The sequence below is a fragment of the Brachyhypopomus gauderio genome, chromosome 14 (genome assembly GCF_052324685.1).
Source record: "Brachyhypopomus gauderio isolate BG-103 chromosome 14, BGAUD_0.2, whole genome shotgun sequence".
Lineage (NCBI taxonomy): Eukaryota > Metazoa > Chordata > Actinopteri > Gymnotiformes > Hypopomidae > Brachyhypopomus > Brachyhypopomus gauderio.
Window position 1 is genome coordinate 9,050,755 of NC_135224.1, and position 27,381 is coordinate 9,078,135.

General features: G+C 41.5%; 3 protein-coding genes and 1 long non-coding RNA gene across 5 annotated transcripts; 2 read left to right on the forward strand and 2 right to left on the reverse strand.

Annotated features, from left to right (window-relative positions):
- Positions 1–1,574: 1,574 nt before the first annotated feature.
- On the reverse strand, positions 1,575–11,983 carry rcor2 (REST corepressor 2). The gene is given in 14 exon segments (XM_076972518.1): positions 1,575–2,614; positions 2,616–2,828; positions 2,921–3,132; positions 3,393–3,450; positions 4,630–4,707; positions 4,794–5,030; positions 5,704–5,770; positions 5,852–5,976; positions 6,393–6,554; positions 6,670–6,722; positions 7,699–7,779; positions 8,299–8,355; positions 10,018–10,152; positions 11,611–11,983. Coding segments are annotated over 13 exon segments (1,626 nt in total). The 5' UTR covers positions 10,151–10,152; positions 11,611–11,983; the 3' UTR covers positions 1,575–2,464.
- Positions 11,984–16,696: 4,713 nt separating this feature from the next.
- On the forward strand, positions 16,697–17,644 carry LOC143474637 (uncharacterized). The gene is made up of 4 exons (XR_013120822.1): positions 16,697–16,896; positions 17,007–17,229; positions 17,378–17,453; positions 17,537–17,644. It is a non-coding gene; the product is annotated as an uncharacterized LOC143474637 (long non-coding RNA).
- A 551-nt stretch (positions 17,645–18,195) lies between these two features.
- Positions 18,196–21,860, forward strand: LOC143475488 (uncharacterized). The gene is made up of 10 exons (XM_076973340.1): positions 18,196–18,312; positions 18,410–18,480; positions 18,880–18,962; positions 19,381–19,584; positions 19,813–19,899; positions 20,022–20,281; positions 20,408–20,536; positions 20,902–21,042; positions 21,162–21,281; positions 21,362–21,860. Exons 1-9 carry the CDS (start codon positions 18,196–18,198, stop codon positions 21,240–21,242), a joined length of 1,173 nt encoding a protein of 390 aa, XP_076829455.1. The 3' UTR covers positions 21,243–21,281; positions 21,362–21,860.
- A 218-nt stretch (positions 21,861–22,078) lies between these two features.
- On the reverse strand, positions 22,079–24,962 carry LOC143475566 (uncharacterized). 2 transcript variants are annotated; one of them, XM_076973437.1, is made up of 6 exons: positions 24,176–24,962; positions 23,988–24,033; positions 23,567–23,658; positions 23,322–23,432; positions 22,546–22,813; positions 22,079–22,418 (listed from the first exon to the last, which is right to left on the reverse strand). In XM_076973437.1, the coding sequence occupies exons 1-6, from the start codon at positions 24,301–24,303 to the stop codon at positions 22,203–22,205; spliced, it is 861 nt and encodes a 286-aa protein (XP_076829552.1). In that variant the 5' UTR covers positions 24,304–24,962; the 3' UTR covers positions 22,079–22,202. The 2 variants fall into 2 exon arrangements, with proteins under 2 accessions (XP_076829552.1, XP_076829553.1); XM_076973438.1 differs by lacking the exon at positions 23,322–23,432.
- Between the last annotated feature and the right edge of the window lie 2,419 nt (positions 24,963–27,381).

Consider the following 27,381-nt stretch of genomic DNA (forward strand, 5'->3'; position numbering starts at 1 on the left):
CGGGCCACAGCCCTTGAAACACGCTCGCTAGATCGTGTCTTAGTTCAGGCTGACTCACTTCTTCATATGCTGGGTTGGGACTTGCTGCACTGGAATGGGTGTATTTCTGTTGCCTTTGATTTTCCCCCTTTTCTAAGAGAAATGACGTGTTTTAATGTCGTATTATCAGTGATTATGGTTTAATGTGATCATTAGGACAAACTCATTATTTTGTTTCCTTCCCCTTCGTGGTTTTAAATTTTCTGGTGTCGGAGGGGGTGGGGGTAGCACGGGACTCAAACACGCCTCCTCTTCCTCCTCCTCTTCCTCCCTCTCCTAGAGGATGAAAGATGGCCATGTATGTACAGTACACTAGTACTAGGGTGTGTCCAACACCATCACTGGAGCAGGCGTGAGGAGCAGGCGTCTTGCAGAACAGCTGCGGCTGCATGTGGAGAAATTGGCCAACTTGATCCTCGCGTGCGAAGCCTCGTCCACAGCAGAGCCCCGCCCACGTCCTACCACACGGGGACTGAAGCGAAGCCCCGCCCACGTCCTACCACTAGGGGATGGGAGCGAAGCCCCGCCCACGTCCTACCACACGGGGACGGGAGCGAAGCCCCGCCCACGTCCTACCACTCTGGGACGGGAGCGAAGCCCCGCCCACACGGGGACAGAAGCCCCACCACCACTCGGAGCGTCGTCCTTTGAATGATTCGGTCAACCTCTTGACCTTCTGATGTGAATTTGTCTGTGTGAGTGTGAATCGTGTGTGTGTAATAAGACGGTGATTGTGAGGTCTATCTAAGAGGAGGATGTGGGCACCTTCACACACTGATTTGTACTGATGAGTAGCAGTACCACAAGTAGATGGCCTGACTTCCATTCAGTTTAGATGGGTTTCTGTTTCCACTGTTTATTTTCCTGTGATGAGGTTCTGGGGGTGGGGGACATTGGGTGTTAATTATATACATCTGAGAAAGGTACATCTGTGTGTGTGTGAGAGAAAGAGAGAGAGAGTGCAATTGATTAGTTGAAACGGACAGTGCTGAGTTCTGTACATGTGTGTGTGTGAGCTGGGCGTTATTTTGCATGAGTCCTCGCTCTGTGGGGGGGGTGGGGGGGGGACACACACTCCATTACTGTCCAAGAGGAAGAACATGCTGGATTCCTTCCAGGTCCATCAGTGGTTCGGGGACACCTGTGCACATGTGTTTTATATCATTTTGGAATTTTATTTTGTCACATTATTTGCAGTTCTATGAAATAATCATTGTTTGAGATGCTGGGGATCCAATTGTCATTATCAATATAATTTTTCTTCAGGGTTAATTTTTATTTCATATTTTGCATTGCTGTAATTTTACTATTTTTCTGTCAAAGCTGAAAGTTGTCAGGGAGAGGAGAGTTTGAAAACTCCATGTTTTTTTTTTTCGTGCAAAGAGATGATTATGATCAATGATAGTAATAAACAAATATAAAAAACACAGTTGGTTGCCTCGAGCAACAAGGAACTGTTGTCTGTCTGTTTATTTGGAGTCCATCTTAACTTCATATCCTGATGGTTGAGTTGCTAAAACACAAACTACTGGATATGAACTTTGAGTATTTGACTTTATTCTTTAAAAAACCAAAATCACAAGCAAATCCAAGTTTACGTGTAAACATTTCTCATATACAAGGTTTATGGAAAAAACAAAAAAACTACTCCACTGGCACAATATCTTTAGTGTTACATCTTACGTTTGTGCCTTCAGGAGTAAGACAGCTCCAGGATCAGTGTATTCAAGAGTTTATGCAAGAAAAGTCAAGTATTTGGGATCATTTAGTGCTTCAATATTAACTAGTTCTACATGACACTACCTATCAATAGTTTAGGGTCTTAGTTACAGAATACCACAATGCACCACTGGTTCCAGTAGGACACGGATCCGCTCTCTCTGGTCCGCTTCCATGACACCCGACGTACTCCGGAACATGATGCTGCACAGTTTGAGATGTTCTGTTGCCATGGAGATTGAGGTTGGTGGAATCTGCAATTTCACTCAAGACATTTATATTACCATGACAGTCCAGTGTTTAAAAAAAAAAAGTCCGTAGGGTGTTTGTTTTTGTCCCTCCTCCAGAACATTTTGGTTCAAGTAGTAAATGATGAGGCCAATGATGAGGTATATCCTTAAATCCTGAGGGCTGTGGAGTTTGTATGGTGGTCTGTTTTGGCAAGTTTAGACTGAGGTTTCTGCTGTATTAGAGGAGTGGTGTGTTCTGGTGCTCAAGCCCTGCCGACTCATTCTACCTGTCTAACCCCGTCTGTCACCATCTCTGACTCACACTGTCCGACTTAACAGCTGTAGTAATGTGTGTGTCTATTTTCAAACCCGCCACCCGTACACTACTGACTCTCCTCATCGGGGTGAGCACTTGGTAGAAGTTGCCGTTTCAAATGTCAAAAACTGGGTTTTGGTGCAAGAGCAGCTGATGCCAATCAGTGGGAGTGTGTGGGCTCCACCTTCAGGCCCACCAGAGAGGGAGGCAGCTGCCCACCCGAAGACGCGGGAGAGGAGCTCAGAGCGTTGCGCAGGCCGCCCTGGTGGAGGGACGGCGCCACTGCGGGTCTGATGAGCGGGGGAGGGGGGGTGGTTGTGCGGCGTGCGGTTCTGGAGGGGTCGCGTCTGGAGGGGAGGGGGCTGACGCAGCAGGCTCGGGGGCACGGTGGGGGGAGTGGGGCGCAGTAAGGGTGGGGGTTGGGTCAGCGGGGGGGAGGACTGGGTGGAACTGGTGTTACTGGCTGCTTCAGAGGAGGGAGTGGGGCTGCCCGAGTCTGGAGGAGAGACGGCGCCGGGCTTCTCCTGTACGGGAAGACAAAAGAAGCTGTAATAATGAAGACAACGAAAACAGCCCTGCTCCATGGCGGCCTACGTATCCCTCGTGCGCCCCTCACCTCCTCCTCTTCCGCTCCTGCAGTACCGTTCAGGTCCTTCGGGGCGGCGCTGCTCCCTCGCACCACCTCTTGCTCCGCCTGCCACTCTCGCAGCACCTCCTCCAGGTTGAAGCGGCGCCGGTAGCTGACGAAGAACGAGCTCACCTGACCCACCGTCTTGTTCCCGATCACGTCGGCTATGGCCGCAAAATCTTTACCGTACCGCCTAATGGCTAAAGGAGGAAAACCCCTACACGTTAAGCTACATACTAATGCTACACACAACAGTGGTTTTCCTCCACAACTGGGCAGCCACGGTATGTTTCCGTTTGTTATATCCTACGCAATGAATGCGTTCTTGACGTGCATTAACTGATCAGAAGATATAGCTAGGACACTGATCATTGATTTGCCAGTAGTTTTACTGATCTAACCTGAATGTGCTAATCCTAGTATAGTGGCAGGGGATGCAATGATCATGCAATAATCTCACCCTGTACCGCCAACAGCTGCTCCTCTGTGGACCAGCGGGAGTTGATCTTGGGAGTGTGCTGAGAGAGAGAGAGAGAGAGAGAACATAAGTGTGTGTATATAAAGACTACAGTATTTCAAAGCAGAGAACGAGTGTAAAAGCATCCACTCTTCTCTCCGCTCTCAGAGCCTAAAGTGTACAGTGGAAGTGTGTTCCACGTACAGTGGAAGTGTGTCAAGGTAAGTTTAGGACATACTTGGATGCACTTAGTAAATGTCAGCTTAAGAGGACCAGGGTTGTAATGATAGATTATTTGAATAATGGAGCATTCTACCAAATACTTTGATTAATCTGATAAACACTTTTCCAATACACAAAGAGAACTTAAAAACCAACATTTTTAGTGCATAAAAGTGCATACAGCCATCAAAGCTAAACCCAATGTAGTGTAAGCTGGGGGGGGGGGGGGGGGGGGGGTGACAAGTGACTGTTGATATGCAACGACAAAAACGTTTGGTTTACAAACATAAACCATAACCAGGTCAAACAAAGTCATCTGCCAACCAAATGCGTTGTTCAGTAGACCTCAACATTTGTGTGAAAGCAGAATGTTTTTGAAACCATTTTCAAAGATTTGTCAGAACACAGAGCACTTCATGAGCTACTTCCACAGTACACAAAATATTGTATACGTCCAAAATGTTAAATTCGACGTCTCTTCCAATAAACATGTTGAGAAATCACTCTGGTAGCTGCTCGGCTAACCTCCTGGGTGACACACACACACACACACTAACCTTCCCATCATAACACAAGCATGATCAGCTGGACCATGCAGACGCTGGCTAAGCTCGATGTATGTTTATAATTCAACATATGAATCCATCATCTTCACTAGAATCCGCTCGAATGTGCTACCATGAACACACCACTTTCTGAGGGCTTTTTAGTGTCTCTGTTGATTGCTAATGATTCAAGAAAATGTGTAAATATTCTTCAAAAAAGGCACTTTTGGCTTTATTTACATGATACTCCTGCCCTTCTACAGTAAAGGAAATACAAGATCACTTTGGTTTGGTAAGCTCTCAAATGTTGTTAGCAGCCTAGTATTTAGCTACAAAATCTTATCAGCTTGATGGATGTTTTGTAAATATTTAGCAAATGGTGTTATTTGGCATAGATTGAAAGAAGCTTTGATATGAAGAATTTGTTACCATCACTTTTTAAATTATAGAAATAACTCGTTGTGGCCTTATACCTCATTTGGTCGTATTGAATTAATTCCTTCCACTAAAGTACGCTTGAGAATGCTGTTCTCTTGCTTCATACTTTGAACCTAAAAGACACAAAAATTTGTGGTCAGTGCAAGTTCATATCATTGAATGAACTGGAAGCAGTTCACTTGTCCATTTGTCTGGTTACCTGTCTCTTCAGGGACACCAGCTGAGTGTCCAGGGGACGGTGGGAAATGGTCCCCAACTCTGTGGAGCTGGTGAGACTGACGATGTCATCCTGGTCCAGGTGCATGCCCTTTGGGGGTCTGCGCCGTGCTCTCATTGGATGGTGCCGGTACTGAGCCCCCTGGTTCTCTTTCCTCATTGGTCCTGACCTGCCAGGGCCCCTTTCAGCCCCACCTCCAGCCCCTGAGGTCTGCTTGGTCTGAGAGAGAGATAGAGACAGACAGAGAGAATGAGAGACAGAGAGAGAATATGAGAGAGAGATAGAGAGACAGAGACAGAGAGAAAGAATGCACTCGGACTTAAAACCAAAACATTGACCAAAACATCTCCTGTTCCCACATCATTCTTCTAACTAAAGGACACATTAGGACGTTTATGTTCATAATTGCAAAAAATCACATGTTCTCAGTTATCCACGCACCAACAGTTGACAGCATGTGCAATGCTTGAATTTTTTGCTATTTTGTAAATACTGTTTTTCTACAGATATACTCAAGCCGATTGTGTCATTGCACTGTAAACTTCAGTCAAACGTATCTGCATGATTTTATAGCTCAACTACATGTTATCGAACCACATTCACCATCAACTTTCTTACATTACTATTTTATTTCCCCACACACACACACACACACACACACACACACACACACACACACACACACACACACACGTGTCTTCTGTTAGGCAAGCCAGGGGTTTTAAGCTCTGGGTACGTTATCCCAGCGCCCAGCTTCAAGTTCACCAAGCCCTACCACATCTGATTCAGCTCAATATCAAGTCTGCAGTGTCACAGGTGTTAAAGTTGGGAAAACACCAGCACCAGAGCCGAAATCCCTGATGTGCTTGTGTTTTTAGAGTTCACCTCTCACCTCTTTCTTGGTGACGACCTCAAAGTCACTGTCACTGCCTGGGTCTCCCTCCTCCAGTTCATCATTACTGGTAGGGGCAGATCACGTCGTTACATGACATTTCACAAAACGCTTCTGCCCGTTTTCCACCCCTCTCTCCTTCGCTCACCTGTCTTCCTTCTCTCTCTTGCTGATGAGCCTGCGAGCTTGTCTGTCCATCACGCTGGTGCGAGTCCTGGTCTTCTTCCAGGAGTAGTAGTACTTCACCAGACTAGAGATCAGCTTATCCGGCAGCTGAGAAACAACATAAAAACACCACGGATCATGCAACCATCATCTACGACACACACAGAAATTACTAGCATTGCTATACATTTGCAAAATAAACACACCACTATGTATGAACACCAACAATTACCCCAACAGCCCACAGTGTCTCGGAGGATCGACTGTATTTAAATAAGGAACAATACCAAATTAGGGAATAACCAACTGTGTTAGTTAAACTGTAGTTAGTAGCGGACCGGAGCGATCGAGTGGGTCTCTGCAGGACTCCAGCAAGCTGGTAAGATGTTACACTCCTGTAGTAGCAGGCAGACGGGAGGACTGCAGATTACTGTTACATAAGCCCTCCTCTCCCTTTCTATTCCCACTCTCTCCACATTCACCCTTGCACTTGCACACATCCCCCCCCCCCCCTCCCCCCTCACCATCTGTTGGATGCGGTGGAAGCTCTTCCCATGGAAGCTGAAGGCCTGCTCAAACAGCACCTTGTCTTCCACCGTCCACTCGTCTGGGAAAGGAGTGAAGTTGGCCAGGTCAGCCAGCGACCTCTCCACGTCGTGCTTGTGCCAGAGCAGCATGCCCAGAGACTTGAGGAGCACACGAGGAACAATGAGGAACAGCGCTGGAGGAGAACTTCGGGAACCTTGACATTTCGGCATCAAACTCCAGAATTGCTAACAAAACTGGTGGCTGGTGTTATACCTGTTCCATATTGTAGCCATGTTTCTCTTTGGCCATCAGGATGTATTCGTCCACTGTGGAGGAGATGAGAAACATAATGAACATCTGTTCGGTTCCTCCACTGCAACTCCCAGTGCTGGGCCAGTCGTCCCATTAACGATCCGTAATCATCATGGGCCTTTTCCTCCCAGCAAACGCATGTGAGAGAAAATGTGCTGCAGCTGTAATGAATTCTTAGTGTGATTTGTGCTGCGAACAGATTCTGTGTTTAAACTCTTATTAAGGCAGCCATCTGCTAGGAGTTTATACACATAGACAACGCAACATCGTTACATGTGAGAAAACCAGTTGCAAGTTCTGCACAGCAGACTGTTCACTGGTACCACAGCTAGTCCTGAGCAATAAATTATATTACAGCACAATATGAACATGCACAATAAATGCATGCCAAAACAGATGATGAACAAGAAAAATTCACAAGTGGCAAGTGTAAATACATTTTTTTCTTCTTATTTAACTGTTCAGATGAAACATTCACACCTTTGGCCTGCCACATTAAGCCCCAAGTATCCATCATCAACCTGAAGATCGTTCTGTTCTTCATAAGACTGGCTTTTTGTTACCATTCTCTGTATTTATGAACAATTTGCTCAATAAAAGTGAAAAAGTTTATTATTCATTTTTTTCAGTGAGCATGTTCATCATATCATGCAGGTCTAGGCACAATCTGAAAAATTAAGCATCCCTTCCCCAGCTTTACCATTACGACCTCCACACCACCCAATGTTGCTCAGGGGATTACACGTCCAGTTGACTAAACACCAACGCTTACACTGTATTTTACACTTCAATAACATCACTACCAGTGACACCCCACCCAAATTAACAAAGATCTCTGTAACGTCCCTGACCCAGCAGCTGGGAGGAGCGTCCGCTGGAGCGTTTGGTCCAACACTTCAGAGACACAGCGTGCCCGTGATGGGAGTAGGGCTGCAGGCGCCAGAGCTTGTTTTCTCTTTTTCGACTCCGACACTGACAGATGTTACTTACGCATGGCGTCAGACACCTGGCTGTTGGGCGACCACACGAGCATACTTCTCTGGTCTTTCTCGCTGTGGCGTGACTCACAGTCTGTCAGTGCGGAACACACACATCTATCACACAGCGGCTTCTCAGAGGTGCACAACCCCCCCTCCAACCCTTTCCTCTCCTCCACACAATTAGCTAGCCCCCCCCCCCCAGTGTACGTCTGAAACACCGTGCTTACATCCACCACGTCCCCATTTCTCCAACAGCCACCGGCTGATCAATAACCGCTCCAATCATTTGTTTAGTTAGTGCTGGTTCAGTTCAATTATGCATCGCAGCATGTTCCCCGGTATCGTCACATGACAACTGTGAACATCACGACCCATATGCATTACATCATTAAAAATATTCACAATCATGCACTTTTCCTTATCACAACCTCCAGCTGTTTTTTTATGCTGTTCGTCTACATTTTACATAATCCCTTGTAATTAAAGTGCATATAGCATCCCATCAAGTCCTAGACCTCATTCAGACGGTGGACTGGATGTCATACAGAGACAAAGTTCTGCAAGACGGTTCTGATTTGCCTTTCCGATCCACAAACACACCTCCCCTTACCTGCTATGTACTCTGGGATCTGTGCCTGGTAGTCTGCACCAACACGAATCATACTATCTGTTTGACAAAAGGAAGAGGGAAAATATTATAAGGATCACTTAATTACCACTAGACAAAGGGCAGGTTGCAGGAGACTGGCGATAGAAATGTATGTATAAACATACCGAATGTATAAACCAGAGGTGGGACCAAGTCAGTGTTTTGCAAGTCTCAAGTAAGTCCAAGTCTTTATACCTCAAGTCCCGAGTCAAGTCTCAAGCAAAGACACTCAAGTCAAGTCAAGTCTCGAGTCAAGACAGGCATCAGTCAAGTCAAGTCCCAAGTCTGAAACTTGGAATTTCAAGTCCTTTCGAGTCTTTTTTTTTTTTTTTTTACCAATGTTGCAGGTATATTTTAAATGTAAATAATAGACATGCGTTCTTTTTAAAATCTGTATTCTCCTCAAATCTTGATAAAACATGTGCAACTGAAAACACGAAGTATTAAAAAAAATTTAAATTACACCTCTTTATTGCACAGTTCAATTTGTTAAACTTAGCTGCAAAAATATTCATACTTTAAACTACAATTTTCCAGAAATAAATATTCTGTGAAAAAGTCATAAGTAGAACTCCATGTTCAAATAAAAAGTGCTGATATTTTCACAGTACAATACAAAGAACCATAACAGCATTTTCCCTCTCTTCTCTTATCTGGTTTCTTGGAGAACATGTGTGAGTGACACAAGACAAACAAATATAAGAACTGAACAATTAACAGGAATCTGCAACTTTAGACATTTCAGTAAACTATTCTGCATTGCATTTCCTGGCCAAAAGTCTGTATGTCATTTGTGCACGATGAATGATGTCCCCATAGCTGAAAACTCGCTCCACTTTTGTCAATATATTTTTTTCTCGACGTAGATGTCTTCAAATACACAATCCATGCTGAGATAGAACTGGATATTATGATGGTGACAGAGAGAGGCTCTCTTCCCCGAGTTCAGATACAGAACCCAGGGTTGCCAACTCTCACGCATTGAGCGTGAGACACACGCATTTGACCGTCTTCACACGCTCTCACGCCACACGTCCGATTTCTCACGACGGAAAAAAATCTAGTTTATTTACCTCTGATCCACATCTATGATTCAATGAGTTACTAGTTCGCTCTGGCACCAACCCCTGGCGATCGATCGATCGCGATATAATACTTAATTTGTGTCCATTTTACACCCCGCCCGGTAAAAATTTACGTTCGCCAACCCCCCATTTGATTGGTTGTGCTGCAGCTCATGCACACACACGTACAGAGTATGGAAAAGCAGAGGACTGGTCTGCGTCAGAAGGACGGAAATGAAATTAATGGGGCGCACTTTATAAATATTAATATGCGTTTTAAAATTTAGATTTGGTGTAAAAAAAATCAAGTCTTTGCAAGTAAACAGGTTCAAGTCCAATTCAAGTCCCAAGTTATTGGTGTAAAAGTCCAAGTCAAGTCTAAGTCTCTGAATATTTTTTCAAGTCAAGTCAAAAGTCTTAATATTAATGACTCGAGTCTGACTCGAGTCCAAGTCATGTGACTCGAGTCCCCACCTCTGGTATAAACATACTGAATTACAGAATCACAAGGACCTGAGACAAGCTGAATTGTGTCTGCCGATTACTAGTTGATTACCGAAGACAATATCATAATGTATGAATGAGGGTTTGTATGTACGGATTAAGTACGGCCTACCGTGCGCGTGGTCTTCGTCACTGCTCTCTTCGTCGGAGTGGTGACCGTTACCGTGACCGTTACCGTTAGTGGCCGTTTTGGCCCTACTGCGAGAAAGAACCCCAGAACCGGAGCGCTCGATCACTGGGGGCATGGCTGAGACCACCGGGGATTATAAGGGAAAATGAACATGAGAAAAAAAAAGTTACTATAAAATACAATGTTATCTAAATATGTACTTATTGTTTCAAAGTGAAAACGCGCCATTACTGCAGGTTCTAACATTATAGAAACTAATGCAGTGACACGAAGACAGGGACATCTGACTGAGTAAAGCACTTATTCAGTGTGAATGTTTTGAATCATTTTGTTTAAACAACCACACGAAGACAAACTGAGGAATATAAATTTGGGATTATTCTGGATTAAAACTATTTTATTGGTGATTAGGCAGTCATACAGTCCTCCCATTAAAACGCTTGCTAGGCCCCCAAATGACCGGCAGGTGAGAAGGTCGACTCTTTGTGTTCAGATGTACACTTAAACAGTATAAAATTAAAACAAGGCAGAATTTCAACGAACTTTTCTGTGTTTTTTAGAAAAGAAAAAAAGTCTTAAACAGACATCCCGAAGAGCCACAACTTCGGCTCGTTGTGAAACATAAACGCGACTCAACTTGGCGGCGACGTTTGGTAACCCAGCCTTTGTTTACGGGAGCCTCCGCGCTTTTAATACCTCAAGATAGCCAACGGTGTTCGTCAGTTTGAGGATTTAGTTAGCCTGCTCTTTTGTGACTTTTTTAGATAAGCACCTGCCGCATACGGTTTAAGACACAAAAGGAGGGCGACATGACCGAAGACGTTACAGCCGCCCCCCTCCCACCCGGTCTCTCGTCATTCAGGGACCCCTACCCATTGTTATGGGTCAGCTTACAAACCAGCGTGCAATATTTCACCCCTTTCACTCAGACTACATTGTAGCTTCAGTAAACTTATTTATGTTGCAACAACACAAACCACCACTCAACTGGGTCAAATTCTCGTCCCCTTCCCTCAGTTATCTAATTAAGTAGATAGTTAGTGTCGAGTCTTTAAAGCGGGGGGGGGGGGGGTATTATTTGTGTAGTGTCTCACAAAACATTCACACCTGCTTGACTATAGTGTTATCTAAAAATTAAAATCAGTCATCTCGTCCATTTGACACCTCAACACACCCAGCACAAAAATATCTACTTGAATTAAACGATCGTGAAATCGTCCCAATTTGTCAATTGCACGGACGGGCGCGTGACGTCACACTCGGTAGCTCCCCGTTCACGCGGCTCTCGCCCGTTTTAACGCTCATATTTCCATTAAGTCCACGTCAAACCCGACACGCCACCCAGTCCTTCTGCTCACCAATCGATTATCACGCTATCACTCCAACACTATCATTTTTTTTAGTTCATTCAGCTGAACTCAACTCCTCCGAGTACTCTCATCACTGCTCAGGAGGAATCATCCTTTCTCCTCGTTCATTAAACATGAGACTATTAACCCAAACAAACGCAGGTCCGGACCGGTGAAGAACACATTCTGGGTGTAGTTAAAACTTGGGAGAGTGCAAAAAATTCACCTTTCTTTTCCCTCGCCTCACTTTTGGCACTGTCCGTCTCTCAAGTCAGGGTTCTTTTGTGTAAAGCACGCTCTATGTCCTCCAAGTCCAGTTGTTGGCTAGTAGCTGTCGCTGAACATTTGTTAGTTGCGAACCAGGCCAGCAGATGATCACTACCTGGCTAGTCTTCTCCTATTAAAACTTACCCAGTGAAAGGCAAGGCGTTTAACACAAAATAATCAATACACACACCGGTTATTAATGCGCCACGCAACTATTTAAATCCTCGATGAATATTCACTCGCGTGTCTCACTCATCCAACGGTACCGACTGCGTGGAGATCCGTGTGTATGTGCCGGGGGGAACCACACCACTCAACATAGCCGCGCGAATCTTCCGCCTTACTTGCCTCTCCCCAACTAACTTCGATGTCAGTTATATAGTCCCATATACATGCATACATTATCAAATTATACATTTATAAGCAGAGTTTATAGTTTATTTATTCTGCTTGTATTTGTTATTTTTTAACATTTTATTGCCGAGTGTCCGTACAGAGTATATTTGTAAGGACATTGCATTATCCATCTATGCAATGCGTAATTCAAATAATCATTGTTTGCCAAATACGTAACTTATATGGGTTGATCTGTTTGATTTGTTATTGTTCGAATGCGCTCACACTCGCGCAAATTGAACCCACTTCACCTGTGTTGTTCCCACATTATATCATTCGGAACTACTTCCCACTGTACTTGCGGATGAATACGTCAGCTGTGCATTACGGTGCTGAGGTCCTCCAGACCTTTGCTAATATATGCAAGAAGACAGAAAAAAAGGCTGGGACTGAAGAACTTGCGATTATACTATTAATTATTAGTAATATGATGGGAGTGTCATTGATAAGACTGCAATATTATTTTTTTGTAATATTCGGTATAAAGAGGACGTAATTATAATTGTAAGTAATAATCCACCTTGACGAATCCTAATAATTATATACAGGTGAGAGCATATATAATAATCAGGTCCTGTAGTCTGCGGCACCATATTATCAACAGACTTCGTGCTGGTCTCACACCCTTCTATCTGCCATCTTGCCAGTAGGCCCAGTAGACGGATCCTTGCACATCACTGAACATTGCCATTCTGTTTGCGTGGTCCAGTATTCCTAGGCAAACAAGACTGTAGGCAGACATAGCAGCACTTGTAGAAGAGGTCTCCTCGCTTATATTTTCTTTATTTCTCTCTCTCTCTCTCTCTCTCTACCCCTCCCTCCCCTACAAGCAACATCTTGTCAGTCCTCACCAGCACCATTCCCAGTGTGCTTCTCACCTTAGTTTTCCGGTTTTTTGTGTGTGTGTTGTTGTTCGTCTCCCTCTCCCCCTGATCTGTGCATTTCTGGTTTTGCTCTCTATCTCTCTGCTTGCTTGACTCCCTCCATCCTCTTCACCTCCGAGTTCCTCTCTCGTCCCCTCCCCCTCTTTCTCTGTGCCTCCTCATCTCATCCTGTGCTCCCCTCCCTTCCCCTCCTCTTCCTCCGCGCCCGCACACACACACACACACAGTTCCAGTTTTTAACGTTAATTATCGCTGCATGTTGCTTAAGGCCTAGAGATTCTGCACTCTCTCTCCTCCCGCCTGTCCCTGGTTAAATGCACACATCGCCCAGACACACGGAGTTTCATACAGCCATTGTTCTCGTCGGGCCATTTCATTATGCTGGCTATAATATGCTTCAGAGGAAAACATTTGTATACGCGGAGAATTACCCGATGATTAACACCGTTATGTGCCAGTGAGTGAGGAAACGTGAGGCATTTAATGTGCAAGTTGCACTGCAGCGGAAGCATTTTTTGTCCAAACGGCGGTGAACTCCCTGACCCCTCCTGAAAATGCCATCTCTCTCCTGATACACATTACCAGAAGACAAAAGGTTTGAGGCGGAGCTTGCTAACAAGCCATCTGCGGGAGGAGCGAGTGTGTAACAGGGCCCAACGAAGTCATATCTTTCCAAGAGGATGGATATGGGACACCCAGGTAGCGGCTGCTTATTTATATTAGTCAGGGGCGTTGGGAATGAAGAATTCTGCAGTAGCTTAAAGGAGCCAAATAGCTTTAAAGTCAGCTCAGTCAAAATTCGCATAAGGATACAAACCCACAAACCTATCTGAAATCTAGCCTACGTACCAAACCAGCATTCAGTGTAAATGAATAGCACCCTCAATCTGTAGTCTGTTGGCTTGTTGTTTTTTATGGCGCGTCCAAAACGACTAATGTGTTTAATCCATCCTCTTGTGCGGGTGATTGTTCCCACTCATAACTTAAGTCTTTACTTTTGTGTATTCACGGTCACTGGCGCCACCTCACGGACAGGAGAGGGATCGCAGTTTGTCAAATTTGCGTTCTGGTTGTTGAGTTGGTCAAAGGTATATTGGCGTTCAAATATAACTACTTGTTCCGACATTTTGATGTTGGTTTTAATAAAGAAAATTTGTGAAACTTGTAGACAGACGAATAACTTAAGCCAAAATACTGTAACATAGTTCTGATATACGTTATCAATGTTACTAAGGTCAATGGAGGGGAGGTGGCGTACCACGTGGTCATACTCGTGCTTCTGTTCTTTATGCGGTTAATAATTAAATAATCAATTATTTCTGCACATATTGCATTCGATACATACAAATATATCGATGTTTTAAATGTAACCGTAAGTGAATGATATCTCTAAACAAGAAAAAAAATTTTGTTTTTGCATTTAAATAGCATAAAATGAATATATATATATATATATATATATATATATATATATAGCTTACCAGAAGAACTCGTCACAAGATGGCTTACCATTAGGTTAACGTGACATTGAATTGATTATTTGTTTGTTTAATCTATGTATACTTACATGTCTTCTCTATTAAAATGTGGAGATGTGATGAACTAGTACAAGACATGTAGAATGGCTCCTGAACACAGAGCAAGATCAATGTTGGTTATATTTTTGGGTCAAGCTATAAGATGGCGCGTCCATGCTAGGAGGCATCTGCTGAGAGTGTTAGCAGAGTGGTCTGAGCTGAGGAAGGGTGGAAAAGACCAAACATCTTGTGTATAATTTTAATGATACAATTAAAGTAAGTTAACAATTTTTAAAACGTAAGCAGTTGGAGATGGATATAGGAACTTGAACTGAAGGTATGTACACCTCGTAGAGCAAGTTAAGCAACATACTAACAACACCAAGGTCATGGATTCAGTCTTCACAAGAACCCATAAATATCATATGCATAAATATACATTATTTTAAACAGGGTCAACTGCCAAATGTTGTGTCTGGTGAAAGCAAAACTTTAATTTATCTTTAACTCCACATATTCCCCCAATTCTGGCCATCCCAAGCTGAAATGCAAGGGTGGACTCAGGAGGACAGGTGGATTTAGGAGTCTGGGAGACATAATGTCTTGTTGAAGCACACTTTTACACTTACAGAGGCCACCTCAGCCTACAGACCTATAATAGTGGTCCAAGGTGAAGTTAAAAAGCATCTGCAGATATTTTGCATGGAGAACATAAATTATTTCAGTCACCTCAAATAAAGTATAAAATCTGGCAAATCTATGCAAAATGGTAGAAAATGTTTGACAATGCTTAGTTGTTTGATGATCTTAATACTAATTAAGATACTAATTAAGATTAATACTAATTAAGGGGGGGGGGGTGCAGCACATATACTGTGGCATGCATTCACTTAACATAGGCCCATGTAATCCTTCAATAACATGATATTTACAGTTGGTTTATTAAAAATGCTTTTCAGTAAAAGTCAACAACAAAAACTCCAGTAACAAATGATACTCCAAGGAAGGTAATTTAAAAACCTAATGTTGTCACCCTAACGTTGTCCCTTGTCAGACAAAAATACATGTTTGTGTAGCACGTTTAAAGGGAACAGCCAGTGACTGCTGTGACATTTCCACCTTTAGGCCTATTTGAATGCTCGGCCTTTAGTCTATTCCATCATTTATGAAGGCAGACTATGGAAAGAAATTAGTCTCAAAACTCCTTACAAATGTGTAAATGATAATCCACAAATTACACATATATCACAAATACATTTCACTGTTCACAAATAAATACATTTCATTTTGTGTCTCACAATCTGAAATTTGTACAAACACTGTTCAACTTTTATAAATACATCGTAATTTGTATGTGAAACTGAATATGTTTCATTTATATTTACTTGCATATTTTTTAAAAGCTTAAGTCTCAAAATTAAAATTTAGTTATAAAATGGTGCATCTGCATTTGTGGATCACGTTGTTTTTTTGTTCATTTCCTCTCGCGTATTTTGAGTTTTGAGACTTTCCTCGCGCATTTCTGCACCCGATCCACACACAAATGCACCACTCCATTCACAAAGGTGGCAACAAGTGAATAAGCCGCCACAAGGGGGCGCTGTTTAGTTTCACTGTGGTTGTGAATGGCGGCGCTCCCAGCTCTGCAACAACCGGTCAGACACCCCAGGACAGCGGCATGGCGAGTCAACCTTCATCATCTTTAAATGAGAATTCTACAGTGAGTAAAACATAATCATCTGTAGTCGTTATGCAATAAACCATATGTTTACACATGATAATTGTTTAACATGTTAGTGAGCCTAATTTTAGCTAGGTTAACTCCATCGTTTAGGCTGCTAGCCATCATAGTGAAACGCAAAAATAACCAGTGCATTAGTTCCTTAAATTTGCATGGCCCATACTTGTATTGTACATTTGTGTTGTAATTGCAAAAAAAGAATGTAGACCCAATTGTTAATTATTGGGATTTTTTAAATGTTGCGAATTAATAATTTATTATTATTATTATTACTTGTAATGCTATAATGCTAGCTGTTAGTAGGTGTTGGTAACGAAAGTTAAGCCATTCTGTGTTCACCATTAACTTGAAAAAGCTCAGATTTTTTTAGAGGAAGTTGAACATGGGTGGCTCCAATAAAATCAGTTGTTCAAACCTTATATAGTGATGTTTGCATTAAACATATTCACAGTTTCACATAATAATAGGATGGACATTTTAACAGTGTTATATGCTTTTCAGAACATGGTGGAGACGATGGCTCAGGCCCTAGTTACAGCCCTTTCAAGAGAGCTTTCATCCACCCGTAACAGCTCAGTTACCACATCAGTCAGGCCTCCATGTTTCTCAGCTAATACCACTATGATTCCTAGCAACACCTCTGCTTCTTCATCCAGCAGTACCAGCCTTAGCAGCTCCACTTCTACAATCAACCAGGCTTTAAAGAGGTAAGATAAAATGTTAAGTTTGCAAACTAACATTTGTGGTCTGGATTATTTTCTGTATCCATCAGCAGTAATCAAGTCTAATGACTCACTCTGTTGTCTCTTTTTCAAAGGCAATTTCCTAATATGTTTAATTCAAAAACAGAAGTAAAAAAGGGTAAAGGCCGGTTTTGTAGCTCTTCTCGGACCATTTCATCCAAGCACACAGACCTCACAGTTTATGTCCTGCCAGCCCCTACTTCTTTGACCCCTAAGGCTTCAAAAGAACTAGAACTTGCCCGTGCAGGGTTAGGAAAAAGGGTGATTACAGTTCCAGAAGACTTCAGTCATAAAGAGGTAATTAATTGCACATATGATACATATCATTTGATATTTTGAAAGGTATTTTAATTTGGAGTTCTGATTGTATATATTTGGTTAGACCTGTTTCATCTTCAAACTCCACGTTAGATTATTTAGTCTTTATTTTTGTATATGTTGTTAGATTGTTACACTATTGGAGGAGGAGTTTCTCAAACTTCGCCCACTTCAAGGACGATGGATGTTCTACAAAGCAACAGGTATGAATATTGTTTTTTTAAAAAGATGTAAAACTGTTAGTGTCCTTGGTTTGTTTATGTTCTCAATATTTTTTATAATCCAGGAGGAAGTGGCCAAAGGAAGCTTTCAGTAATTCCCATGGACACAGAAGGCTACTCTGGTCGGCAGCTTCGCTCTGTTTCAAACAGTGGCAAGAATGTTTTGTTTTTGGCGCCCCTACAAGAGGAGATGGACACTGAACCTCTTCCATACAATGCAGCAGAATTTGCAAAAATGCCACAGGTTCCCTGTGTGAGCTGTAATAGCACCATGCCACTGCAAATGTTGGCTCTACATGCTGAAAAGTGTCAACAAACAACAAATGTTAGTTGTGTTTTGTTATTAGCTTAATTTGTTTTTCCCCTATAACATGTTGTTCACTGCTTTTTTTTACAGTTTAAATTTAGATCAAATTTCCCACACATTCTAAAGCATTACATAACAAATAAGTAATCTCAAGAAAAACCTTTAATTCAAATGAACAGCTTTTAATCAGTGGTTGCATGAAATCACAGTAAATATTTTTAACAGGGACTCTAGTTGCTTAATTTTACTCAAACTTTTGGAAAAGATTTAACTAAACTGTAGACCAGCATCTTCATCTAAAGTTTGTTCATGTAGGAGTCTTAGAAGTTTTTAATATAGCCTTTTGTAGCCTGTAGTCTCTTAATTGCATATGTATTCACTGCAGTTGAGTGTGAACATTTGAACCCTATGAACTTAATGTATTTAAAGGATCAGACTGGTACTGTTATTGTGGAGGACAGAGAAGTGCTTGAGACTTCAGATGAGCTGGGGGAAAATGCTACAGAAACTGAGCTTCCCAAAAGCAGCCATGGGGTAATATTGTCTGATTATTTGTGTTGTTCACATGTGTTTTCATTTCATCGTAAATGCCTCTTATGTGTATTTTTGCATTGTATCTATTTCTGTGCAGATATGTCCTATATGCCAGAAGGAGTTCCCTATGTCAATACTTCCTTACCATGGCAGTGTTTGTGCAGAGAGGTAATATTAATGTGTTTAAATATATGCTTAGTTATAAAAGATATAACAGCTATTGGGGTGTGCTGTTGTACAGAATCATTGCACACTTGCAAGCCAATCAGAAAAGAATATTGTCTCCAGGGTATGAAAAAGTATTTGTGCTGTAATTACATGCAACTGACCAAAACAGGACAATGTACATAAAATGTAAATGTAGCTCACCATGTCTTTTAAAGATTAATTAGTATAGCATGCTGATAATGTGGGACTACAGTGTAGGCCAATTCCAGTGTTCGTAATTGTAAGGCCCACGGTACCTACAAGTACAGTAATCCGAAGGAAAACATTAAAAACACACTTTGTTTATCCTGCCGTGGTTCTTTACTGTATCATGAACAATGTCATATTTTTTGTTTGAAGTTCATTCACTGTCAGCATGTCTGACATGGAACAGCCAGGACCATCTTCTCTTTCAGAAGCTCCTTCAAGTCCAGAAGTAGATTGTAAGTATAATATTATGATGTTGAGAATGTAACTGTATATGGGAACTTGGAGTTGATAAAAAATAATATGTTAAAAACATATAAAAACATGCTGTCATCAGAGTAGCTGCCTGAATAAAAGTCATTTCTGGGTAATGTGGTTGATGAGTCCAGTTTAAGCATAGATTTACAGTCATTGCTTTGTTCTAAACACAAAGGACACCTTTATGTAAGGTATTTTATGCTTAATCATACATATTTCTGTCTGAAGCTTAAGAATGTACATTGGGATATTGTCTCCTGTCTGGCATTCTTAGAAATTGCTTTGATTGGAAGCCAGCTTTTGCATAAATAAACCACTCAGCCTTGAAACTGAGGATTAGACATATTGTGCAGAGACAAAAGTATGAGTTCTAAACTTGTTTTTGTGTTCCTCAAGTATGGAAAACAGTTGAAGACCAAAAAGAAACTGTTCGCCTGTTCCTTGAGCAACTGAGGCGACAAGGACAGAGTCAACCCTCTCTGTTACTGATGTTGGATTCCAGGGATAATGATGAAGAGCGTGATAGGTCCCTCATTTCTTTTTACAAAGAAAGTCATCAGAAAAGCAGATGGGCAGCACCTTTTCGCTGCCACATTCAAGGTATAGGTTTAAATATAAAATTGAATATTTAAGAATGTCAGTCTTTAAACACTGCACTTTATACCACTGTGTTCTACGAATCTCAGTGATTGTGGTTACTGTTAAGGTTACAGCACGCTTTGTGTTTATATGGAAACATTTAAACTCATTTAAGAAAAATAACTGTGAAGAAAATTATTTCTGTGAATTTGCACATTAAAGTTATTATAAGGTTTTACAATTTTATAGGGGATGCTGCAATTGGTTCGGGAGTTACAAGACATATCCTGTCGTCTGCTATCACCAAATTAAAACATGGATTTAAACTTAATTTTGGTTTGTATATATTTAATACAATATATTTTGTATTCAGGTATTCATGTATTGTAAGTGCAAGAAGATGTCTTGATCTGACATGTCAGATGGGTTAATGTAAAATGTTGTTTGCAATTATTCAGGGAATGCAGCAGAGACCACGATGTTTGAAGGGGAAAGAGACCACCTCGTTCCCAGCACATCAGCAGTACTGGTTGAGAGTGAGCTTTTTATCATGGCTGGTAGGATGATGGGCCACTCAATCATCAATAATGGTCCTACCATGTCCGGGCTCAGCCTTGCCGTGGTAAATGCATTGACAGGAGGGACTAAAGAAACAGCAACATCAAACCTCAGCCTACAAGACTGTCCTGACCTAGACCACAGAGAGACCATTCGTCTGGTAAGTACACCAGGCCATCTACATCATGCATATCTAGGTTCAGCTCATATGACATACAGTTTCATGTGTAATTGATGGGAATACTAGGATTTAATTATGAATTGTAATGTATCAAATTATTTGTAGCTACTAAAAGAAGAATGGACTGAAGAAGAAACATTGAGAGTGACCAACTTGTGCCTGGACTGGTCGTACACAGTTCCAACAAAGGAGACAAACAGATTGCTGCTGTTTCAACAGTTGCTCTCTCATGCTGTAATATGTCAATTTATATTCTGTCTATAAACACCAGGGATTAGCAGTTGTATCCACAGTGGGTCTTTCAAACAAAACATAAGCACATGACCAATAGTTTGAAGGGATGAACGTTATGTGTGCCACACTAAACCTGTGTGGATGAGATTGAAGAACTTTGTCTATATACAAACTATCTGAGCATTCAATCACTATGTGGCTATTTTTATATTACAAGCAGTAATGAAGAATTTCGTTAATTATTGATTTGGTACAAACAACCCAATAGTGATGTCTGTTTAAGAACAGTAAACTAATGTATTAATAACCCAAACATATGTGTTTGAAAATGCAAAAAACTAAAGAACTTTTTTTTTACTACACAGGTCCTTGGCAGAGTTCATGCCCAAATAAAGCAGCTGAGGAAGGGATTGAAGGAGACTGGTATTTGGCATCTCATCACTTGTAGGCCTGATGTGGTGCCCCTCTTGTTTCCCAGAGAGTCAGATGTTGAACTTACTTCTCAGGTGAGTCAACAGGTAATAGACTAAAATAAGACACCTGGGCTTTAAACATGTTTCAGTGGTGCTTATATCAACACAGTTGTAAGATATTGAACATATACACATCTGGTACTTTCACCCAGATGGTACGACAGTGGATTCAGTGGCCTCAGTCAAGGCAAAATGACAGTGAGGACAGTGATGAGGACATGCAGAGACGTTGACTCTTATTACAGGGTTTTTCAGAACATTTGTTGAAGAAGGTATTTGTGGAAAAAAACACGAGTATTCTAAAGTGGAAATGTTATTCCTGATGCACTAAAGAGTTATGTTTCACCTCTAGCATCCTCAGATGATTTACGGCAGCTCATGAAGTTCTGGACTGGTTGGGAATTGCCATGTCATAACCTCAAACTGGAAGTAGTGCAATCCAAAGGCCTGCATCACTTACCCAGCTCATCCACCTGCTACGAGCGCTTGCGTCTGCCAAACCACTATACCTCTTACTCAGCTCTAAAGAAAGACATGCTGGCATGTCTGAAGTCTGTGGAGAGTGGCTTTGGTCTAGTGTGAATGGATCTGCACCACACTTTGTTTTGCATGTTATTTTTGTTCTTGTAGTCTTGAAACACTGTGTAGTTTAATTAGAGTACCACATTTTGCTGTTCCTTTGGTAGTGGTTAAGGTCTGTTAGTTGTCTTAAACCATTCATTTGTTCTTATCTACTTGATGTCCATAGAATTAATGTTGAAGGGAAATGTCATGGCAGGACATTACACCTCTGGGGCAGCCCAAGCTACATCACCTAACACCTGTTCTCCATGCAGCCCATTGCATTTTTGTTGCTTTTCAATTGTTAAAATAATTGAATGTTTCAATTGGCTTTAATAAAGAAAAGGACAATGTTGCTAGCTGTATTCTCACTTGTACACGGTCACAGGACTGATAATAGTACTTTAACATATACCTTCTTACACAAACATTTGTACACGTCAGGTAAAATGTTTTATTGAGCAGAGAAAATTTTAGTGGTTAAATATTCTAGTGAAAGAATAAAATATTCTCTACAGAGAACAAATTTATTTTAGCTTTAATGCACTTATTACTAAATTAATGAGGTGGAAAAAGTAAGTAAATAAATAAAAAGTGTTCAAGTTTTGGAATAAGACTAAAAGGCAACGTATCTAACGTGCCTCGAGCAAACTTTCCACATACTGGACTGTGTTTAAGAAAAGGTCCATGCCATTTGACTCTGAGGGGTGCAGAGGGTCAATGTATTCTCTGAGTTGCTCCATTTGTTGAGGAGTTAGAGGACAATCCAGCTGTGGTAGATTTACACCAGTATCTGAACTGTTAACATAGCCACTGTCCTCCCAGTCTATATGCGGAATGTTCATCACCTGAAAAAGAAAGAAAAAAAACTATTAGTTCTTGTACAGTAACTGTCATGGTTCTTTTGTCGAACAAAAAATGATCCGTTTGATATTACTTAGATATTTCACTTTCAGTGACAATTTGTTGAATTACCTCAGGATTAGCAATGGGACTTTGCATCTGCCCAACTTCCCACAGTTGGTTTGGTGTGAGGTTATGCTCCGTCCTCAAAGCATGGTTGTCCCATCCTTCTCTGAATACCTCAAGGCTTGCTTGCAGACGTGGCAAAAAGATGTAGTGGCAACAGAACAAGTGAATAAGGCTGCTGAGGTCCAACAGGCCTTCCTCCTCCAGAGTATGCAAGATCTGATAGAAGACGCTGGTGACCCCCATCCAAAGATCCCGCCACAGCCTCTCTACACTATATTGAAAGATTAAAAACGATTAACACATTCATTGTAGCTTTCACATACAGTCCAAAACTAATGGACCATTATGCTGCAATCTTTTTTGTTGTTAGAGCCTTGAATTGAAGTTCCTGCAGTGTCAGATGTGTTAAAATTGCTTGACCAATCAGTACTAAGTACCCAAGCTTTGTTGTCATGGTTGCAATCTAAACATATAAGCAGGAAAAGGCAGAAAAACACATGCTTTTGAATATCACCAATCAAAGTTTAGTCTTGTTTATAGTGTCCACAAGGCAAAAAACATGTCATACTCAGTATGTAAAGGTTCCACTACGTAAAAGTAAAAAAACAAATGCATCTGTGTGAAAGGGCCTTTAGTCAGATTAAATTAAATCTTTCCTTTAATTAGAATGATGTGATTATAATAAACCAAGCAGAATATGTGAATGATGCTACAAAAGTTTGAGAATCTCAGGGTTAAAGGCTTTATTGTAGAGGCAAATTATGAATGGTCTAGCTTACCGTTGGTTGTGCACACTTTTGCCTGCTATGAAGCTTCCGCTGTCTGGGCCACGCACAGTAAACATCAGGCGTGCCACTCCAACATTTTCTCCCCCTTGATCAGCTCGCACTCTATGATAACATATTCCACCCGTTCAAGGAGTTAACAACTAACCAACAGTCACTTTAAATCATTTCACAAATACACTTGTCTTAGAAGGTCTTGCTGTACCAGCTCAAACTATATAAAAAAGCATTTATCTTACCTGAGTGGATACCCAAATTCTTCAACAGCCTGGCTGAAGAACTTGAGTGTGGTGTTTGAACGGTTGTTGTCTGCAGTTTTCAAGTACATGATCTACAAAGTTTTATATATTCAAATCAACAAGTCATGACAATATACACTGTACACAGACAAGTTCCTGTTTATTCTTGATTATATTATTATAAATAGAAGCAGAAAGCCCAAACTATTCTTTAATATAAGGACTTGCTAGGCAGTTAACGTACAATACAATAACAAATTAGTAATCCCAAACAATAAACACTTTAGTTTGTTGTTTTTTTCCTAATTAAAAGTAAGTAAATTTAATCATGATTTAGAGATTGATTTATAGTGACTGACTTAAAACAGAATTGCTGATTAAATATAAATAAAATTGAGATGATGGCAAATGTTTTGCTCACCTTGCGTGAAAAGCCATCAATACCAGCAAAAATGACTATATTATACCTGTTGGGGAGGGGGGGGGGCAGATGGACAGACAATTAATGGTAGCCACACAGTAAACTGGAAACAAGAAAACCATACATAAAATACTATGTACTTGGAACACGTTAAATTATGCAATGTCTCATACACAATGACTATTTACCTGATGAGCTTATGGTTTGTGTCTATGTGTACTAGATATTTGGGGCAAGGCACGGAGTATGTTCGCCTGATGACGCATCCTAATTGTGTCATTCTCGACAAAATCCCTAGACTGTCCACACGATGCATTGATGCTTTGACACGATCCCATTGTACTCGGTGTCCCTGTGCTTCCAGAGTCCCCTTTACTCATCTATATCCAGCATGTGGCATTGTTTCTTTGATCCGTGACACATGTTCATCTAGTTCAGCATCTGTGTAAGTACTGTACATTCCTCTGATGGAAAGGTGGTTTTCAGCCATTCTTCTGAACAGAGTAGCACGAGACACTCCCAACAGACTTGCAATTGTAGTCACAGGCAGCCCAATTTCGAGGAGATGAGCAAGGTGTTCAGTTGGTATTATTATCTGGGGCCGTCCAGTCTTGTTTCTTTTTTCAACTTGAACCACAGGACGCAGGTCTTGGTTGTCTCTATAACTCTGAATTGTGTTGTGTAGCTCTCTTAGCTTTTGTTTAACATCATGGGATATTTGAACGTTCTGTGACACAGCATCAAGAAAAACTATTTCTTGCCTACATACAAACTCCAGATAATCAACATCAAGTGTTGTTTGCTGTAAAGCATGTACCACCCGGTCATGTAACCTCTCCAGGATGTGTTGTTTTAACAGCTCCTAGAAATGGAGCAACAAAGTCACAATTAATTTATACATAACAGAAATACAATTAACAGAAAGAGAGAAAACATTTGCTACTATTGCTAAAAAGCAGTTAGTTTGTCTGATGGATGGTTTGAGGCAAAATTACAGCAAATCTTACAAGGTCAAGGTGTAAAATATGCTGATCATACATCAGAAACCAAAAATGGTGATCATACATCAAAAAACCATGGTGATCAATGAACTGATTTAACTGGAATATAACTTTTACTTGGTTACCAGCTTACAATATGCGTTGTAGTCTGTTACTGACTTAGTCATATTGCTTGACCAACTCAGCCAAATTAATCATGATGGTTAATGATGGTTAAACCAATTAACCACCAAGCATACACCATGCTGGTCAATTAGTCAATCCAGTTTTATTCAATCAGCTCAACTAAACCAGCTTAACCAGTTTCAGCTGGCCATGCTGTATTTTCAGCAGACAGTGTCACTATTTGTTCTCAGTTGGCCAGATAATTTAAGGACAAATCAGAGGATAAAAAAACAGTACACCAGCTCTTTTCCCTTTGGGCAGGTTTGACTTTAGTTTTAGTTTCTTAGATAAATTGAGAACCCCTATATTGTGGAACTCTCCACTGATCTACAATCAGAAATATATTCTGTTTAACCTAAGTCACTTGGGTTAATTAACAGAAACGATTCTACTATGTTGCTAGACCAAACACACAGCAGTCTAAAATGTAACGCTAGTTAACTAGCTAGCTGCGAATTCGAAAAAAAACTAGAACAAACTCGTTCTGTTAATTAGCCTATGGTCATAACTCACAACAATCAATTTGCATGATGAGTTTGTCAAATTTACATGAAAACCAATGTAGCGTTTTCTAACTTACCCATCCGTCTTGCTGGTCCATTGTGGCGACATTCAATCCAATACTCGCTTCTACGTGGTTCACCGTAAGGTGAACATCGAAAAGTCCTTCAGAAAAGAAATTCCGCTCCGCGCTCTCCGAACCAAACACGCTTCAGCTCATAAAAAGAACGAGTTATGTTGAGGTTTAAAAAAACGTTTCACCGCTCAAAATACAGTACTTTTTTTGTTCGCAGCGTTTAATGGAAGGACTAGTGCCTGGTAAGGCGTATGTACATATTCGGCAGGCGTAATAACACTTTGGCTCGCGAGAGGTGCCACGGTTGAGACGTCATCAGAATGGACCAATCGGATCGCTGGTATGTCAGCTGAGCTAGTAAACACAAGCAGACGTAGTAGCAGCGCGTTCATCCAGCAGTACCGAAGAAGAGGAAATCTCCTCCGAAAGTGTTAAAAAAAAGAAATCTTCGAAACGTAAGGTTTGTTACATGCATATATCGTCTGTTAAGCATGAGGAAATACAGAATTTCACCAGCACAAGGTGGAATACTTATCGAAATAGTCTTCGGCAGTGGCAGAAAGTAGCAGAAAGTTTCAAACAGTCTTGAACTGGATTTGAAGAAATTCCCGATGATGCGGCTTTCCATCCCACACGGTACCGGAGGATTATTGACAAGCGAGAGATCGAAAGAACTCCGACCAGGAAACTTCGGTCCAGATCAAGCCTGCCCATCTCGAGCTCCGGCCCCGTTCTTCCTGCCATCTGCATCATTTGCAAGAAAGTCTGCAAATTTGTCGTCGCGGGTGGCAGACGCCAAAAAGAAGCTTTGACAAAAACACAGACTTTAACTGCAGGTAAGACTGGGTATCACCCTCACCCCCACCACACAGTAGGTAGTCTATGCAAATGCATCCCATCGCCCAACACACACACACACACAGATGTTGGGAGAAGTTGAATGACTATGTAGCCTACACTGCTACACAATCCTTGTATTTGTCTAATTCTAATATCAATGTATGTCTGAATTGCCATAATGTGTTGTGCATGTGTGTGGGTGTGAAATTACTTTCCAATACATAACATCCCCATGCCTATAATATGCCCCCCCCCCCCAGTGTTTTAGATCTTTGATATAGAATGAAGCACACTTTGACTTGAATGGGGTACTGGGTATGTTTGTATAAATGTCAAAGCATGCCTGATGTTAATATGCCACTGAATACCTGTTTAGAATTGTGGCTCCTCAGCCTGATGCCCTGTTTGGTCAACACACTGCTTTACAGCAGCAAGCCCGTCCCCCGGTCCATTCCCCAACCCCCCACTGCCCCTCTCTCACACTTGAACACTTGGGACTGTCCCTGTGTGTTGCTGGGCGGCCCCAGCAACCAGACTTGTCTCTAGAGGTGTGTCTTGGCTGTGCTGTACATCTGTGTGCACAATAAATCCTTTTTTTGGGTGCAACACCTAACACCATTTTTACAACACTACACTACCAGGAAAAATGAAGTCTTCATTTTTTTCCTGCCTATTTATTCATCCTTTGTTCTTTTCTTTTGTACAAGGTAAGTTGCAGGAAGCTGTTGAAGTGAAGGATGACCAGAGCATCCTCATTCACATCAAGGACAGAGACTGAAGATGGAAACCTTCAAGTGACATGATGACAAGA

Coding starts and splice junctions, on each gene's coding strand:
- LOC143475488 (XM_076973340.1), top strand. CDS start 18,196: ATGTATTTAAAGGATCAGACTGGTACTGTTATTGTGGAGGACAGAGAA. Junction 19,585..19,812: donor TTTTCGCTGCCACATTCAAG/GTATAGGTTTAA, acceptor ACAATTTTATAG/GGGATGCTGCAATTGGTTCG. Junction 21,043..21,161: donor ATGTTGAACTTACTTCTCAG/GTGAGTCAACAG, acceptor ACTTTCACCCAG/ATGGTACGACAGTGGATTCA.
- LOC143475566 (XM_076973437.1), bottom strand. CDS start 24,303: ATGCATCGTGTGGACAGTCTAGGGATTTTGTCGAGAATGACACAATTA. Junction 23,433..23,566: donor GAATTTGGGTATCCACTCAG/GTAAGATAAATG, acceptor ATGTTATCATAG/AGTGCGAGCTGATCAAGGGG. Junction 22,419..22,545: donor GTCCCATTGCTAATCCTGAG/GTAATTCAACAA, acceptor TTTCTTTTTCAG/GTGATGAACATTCCGCATAT.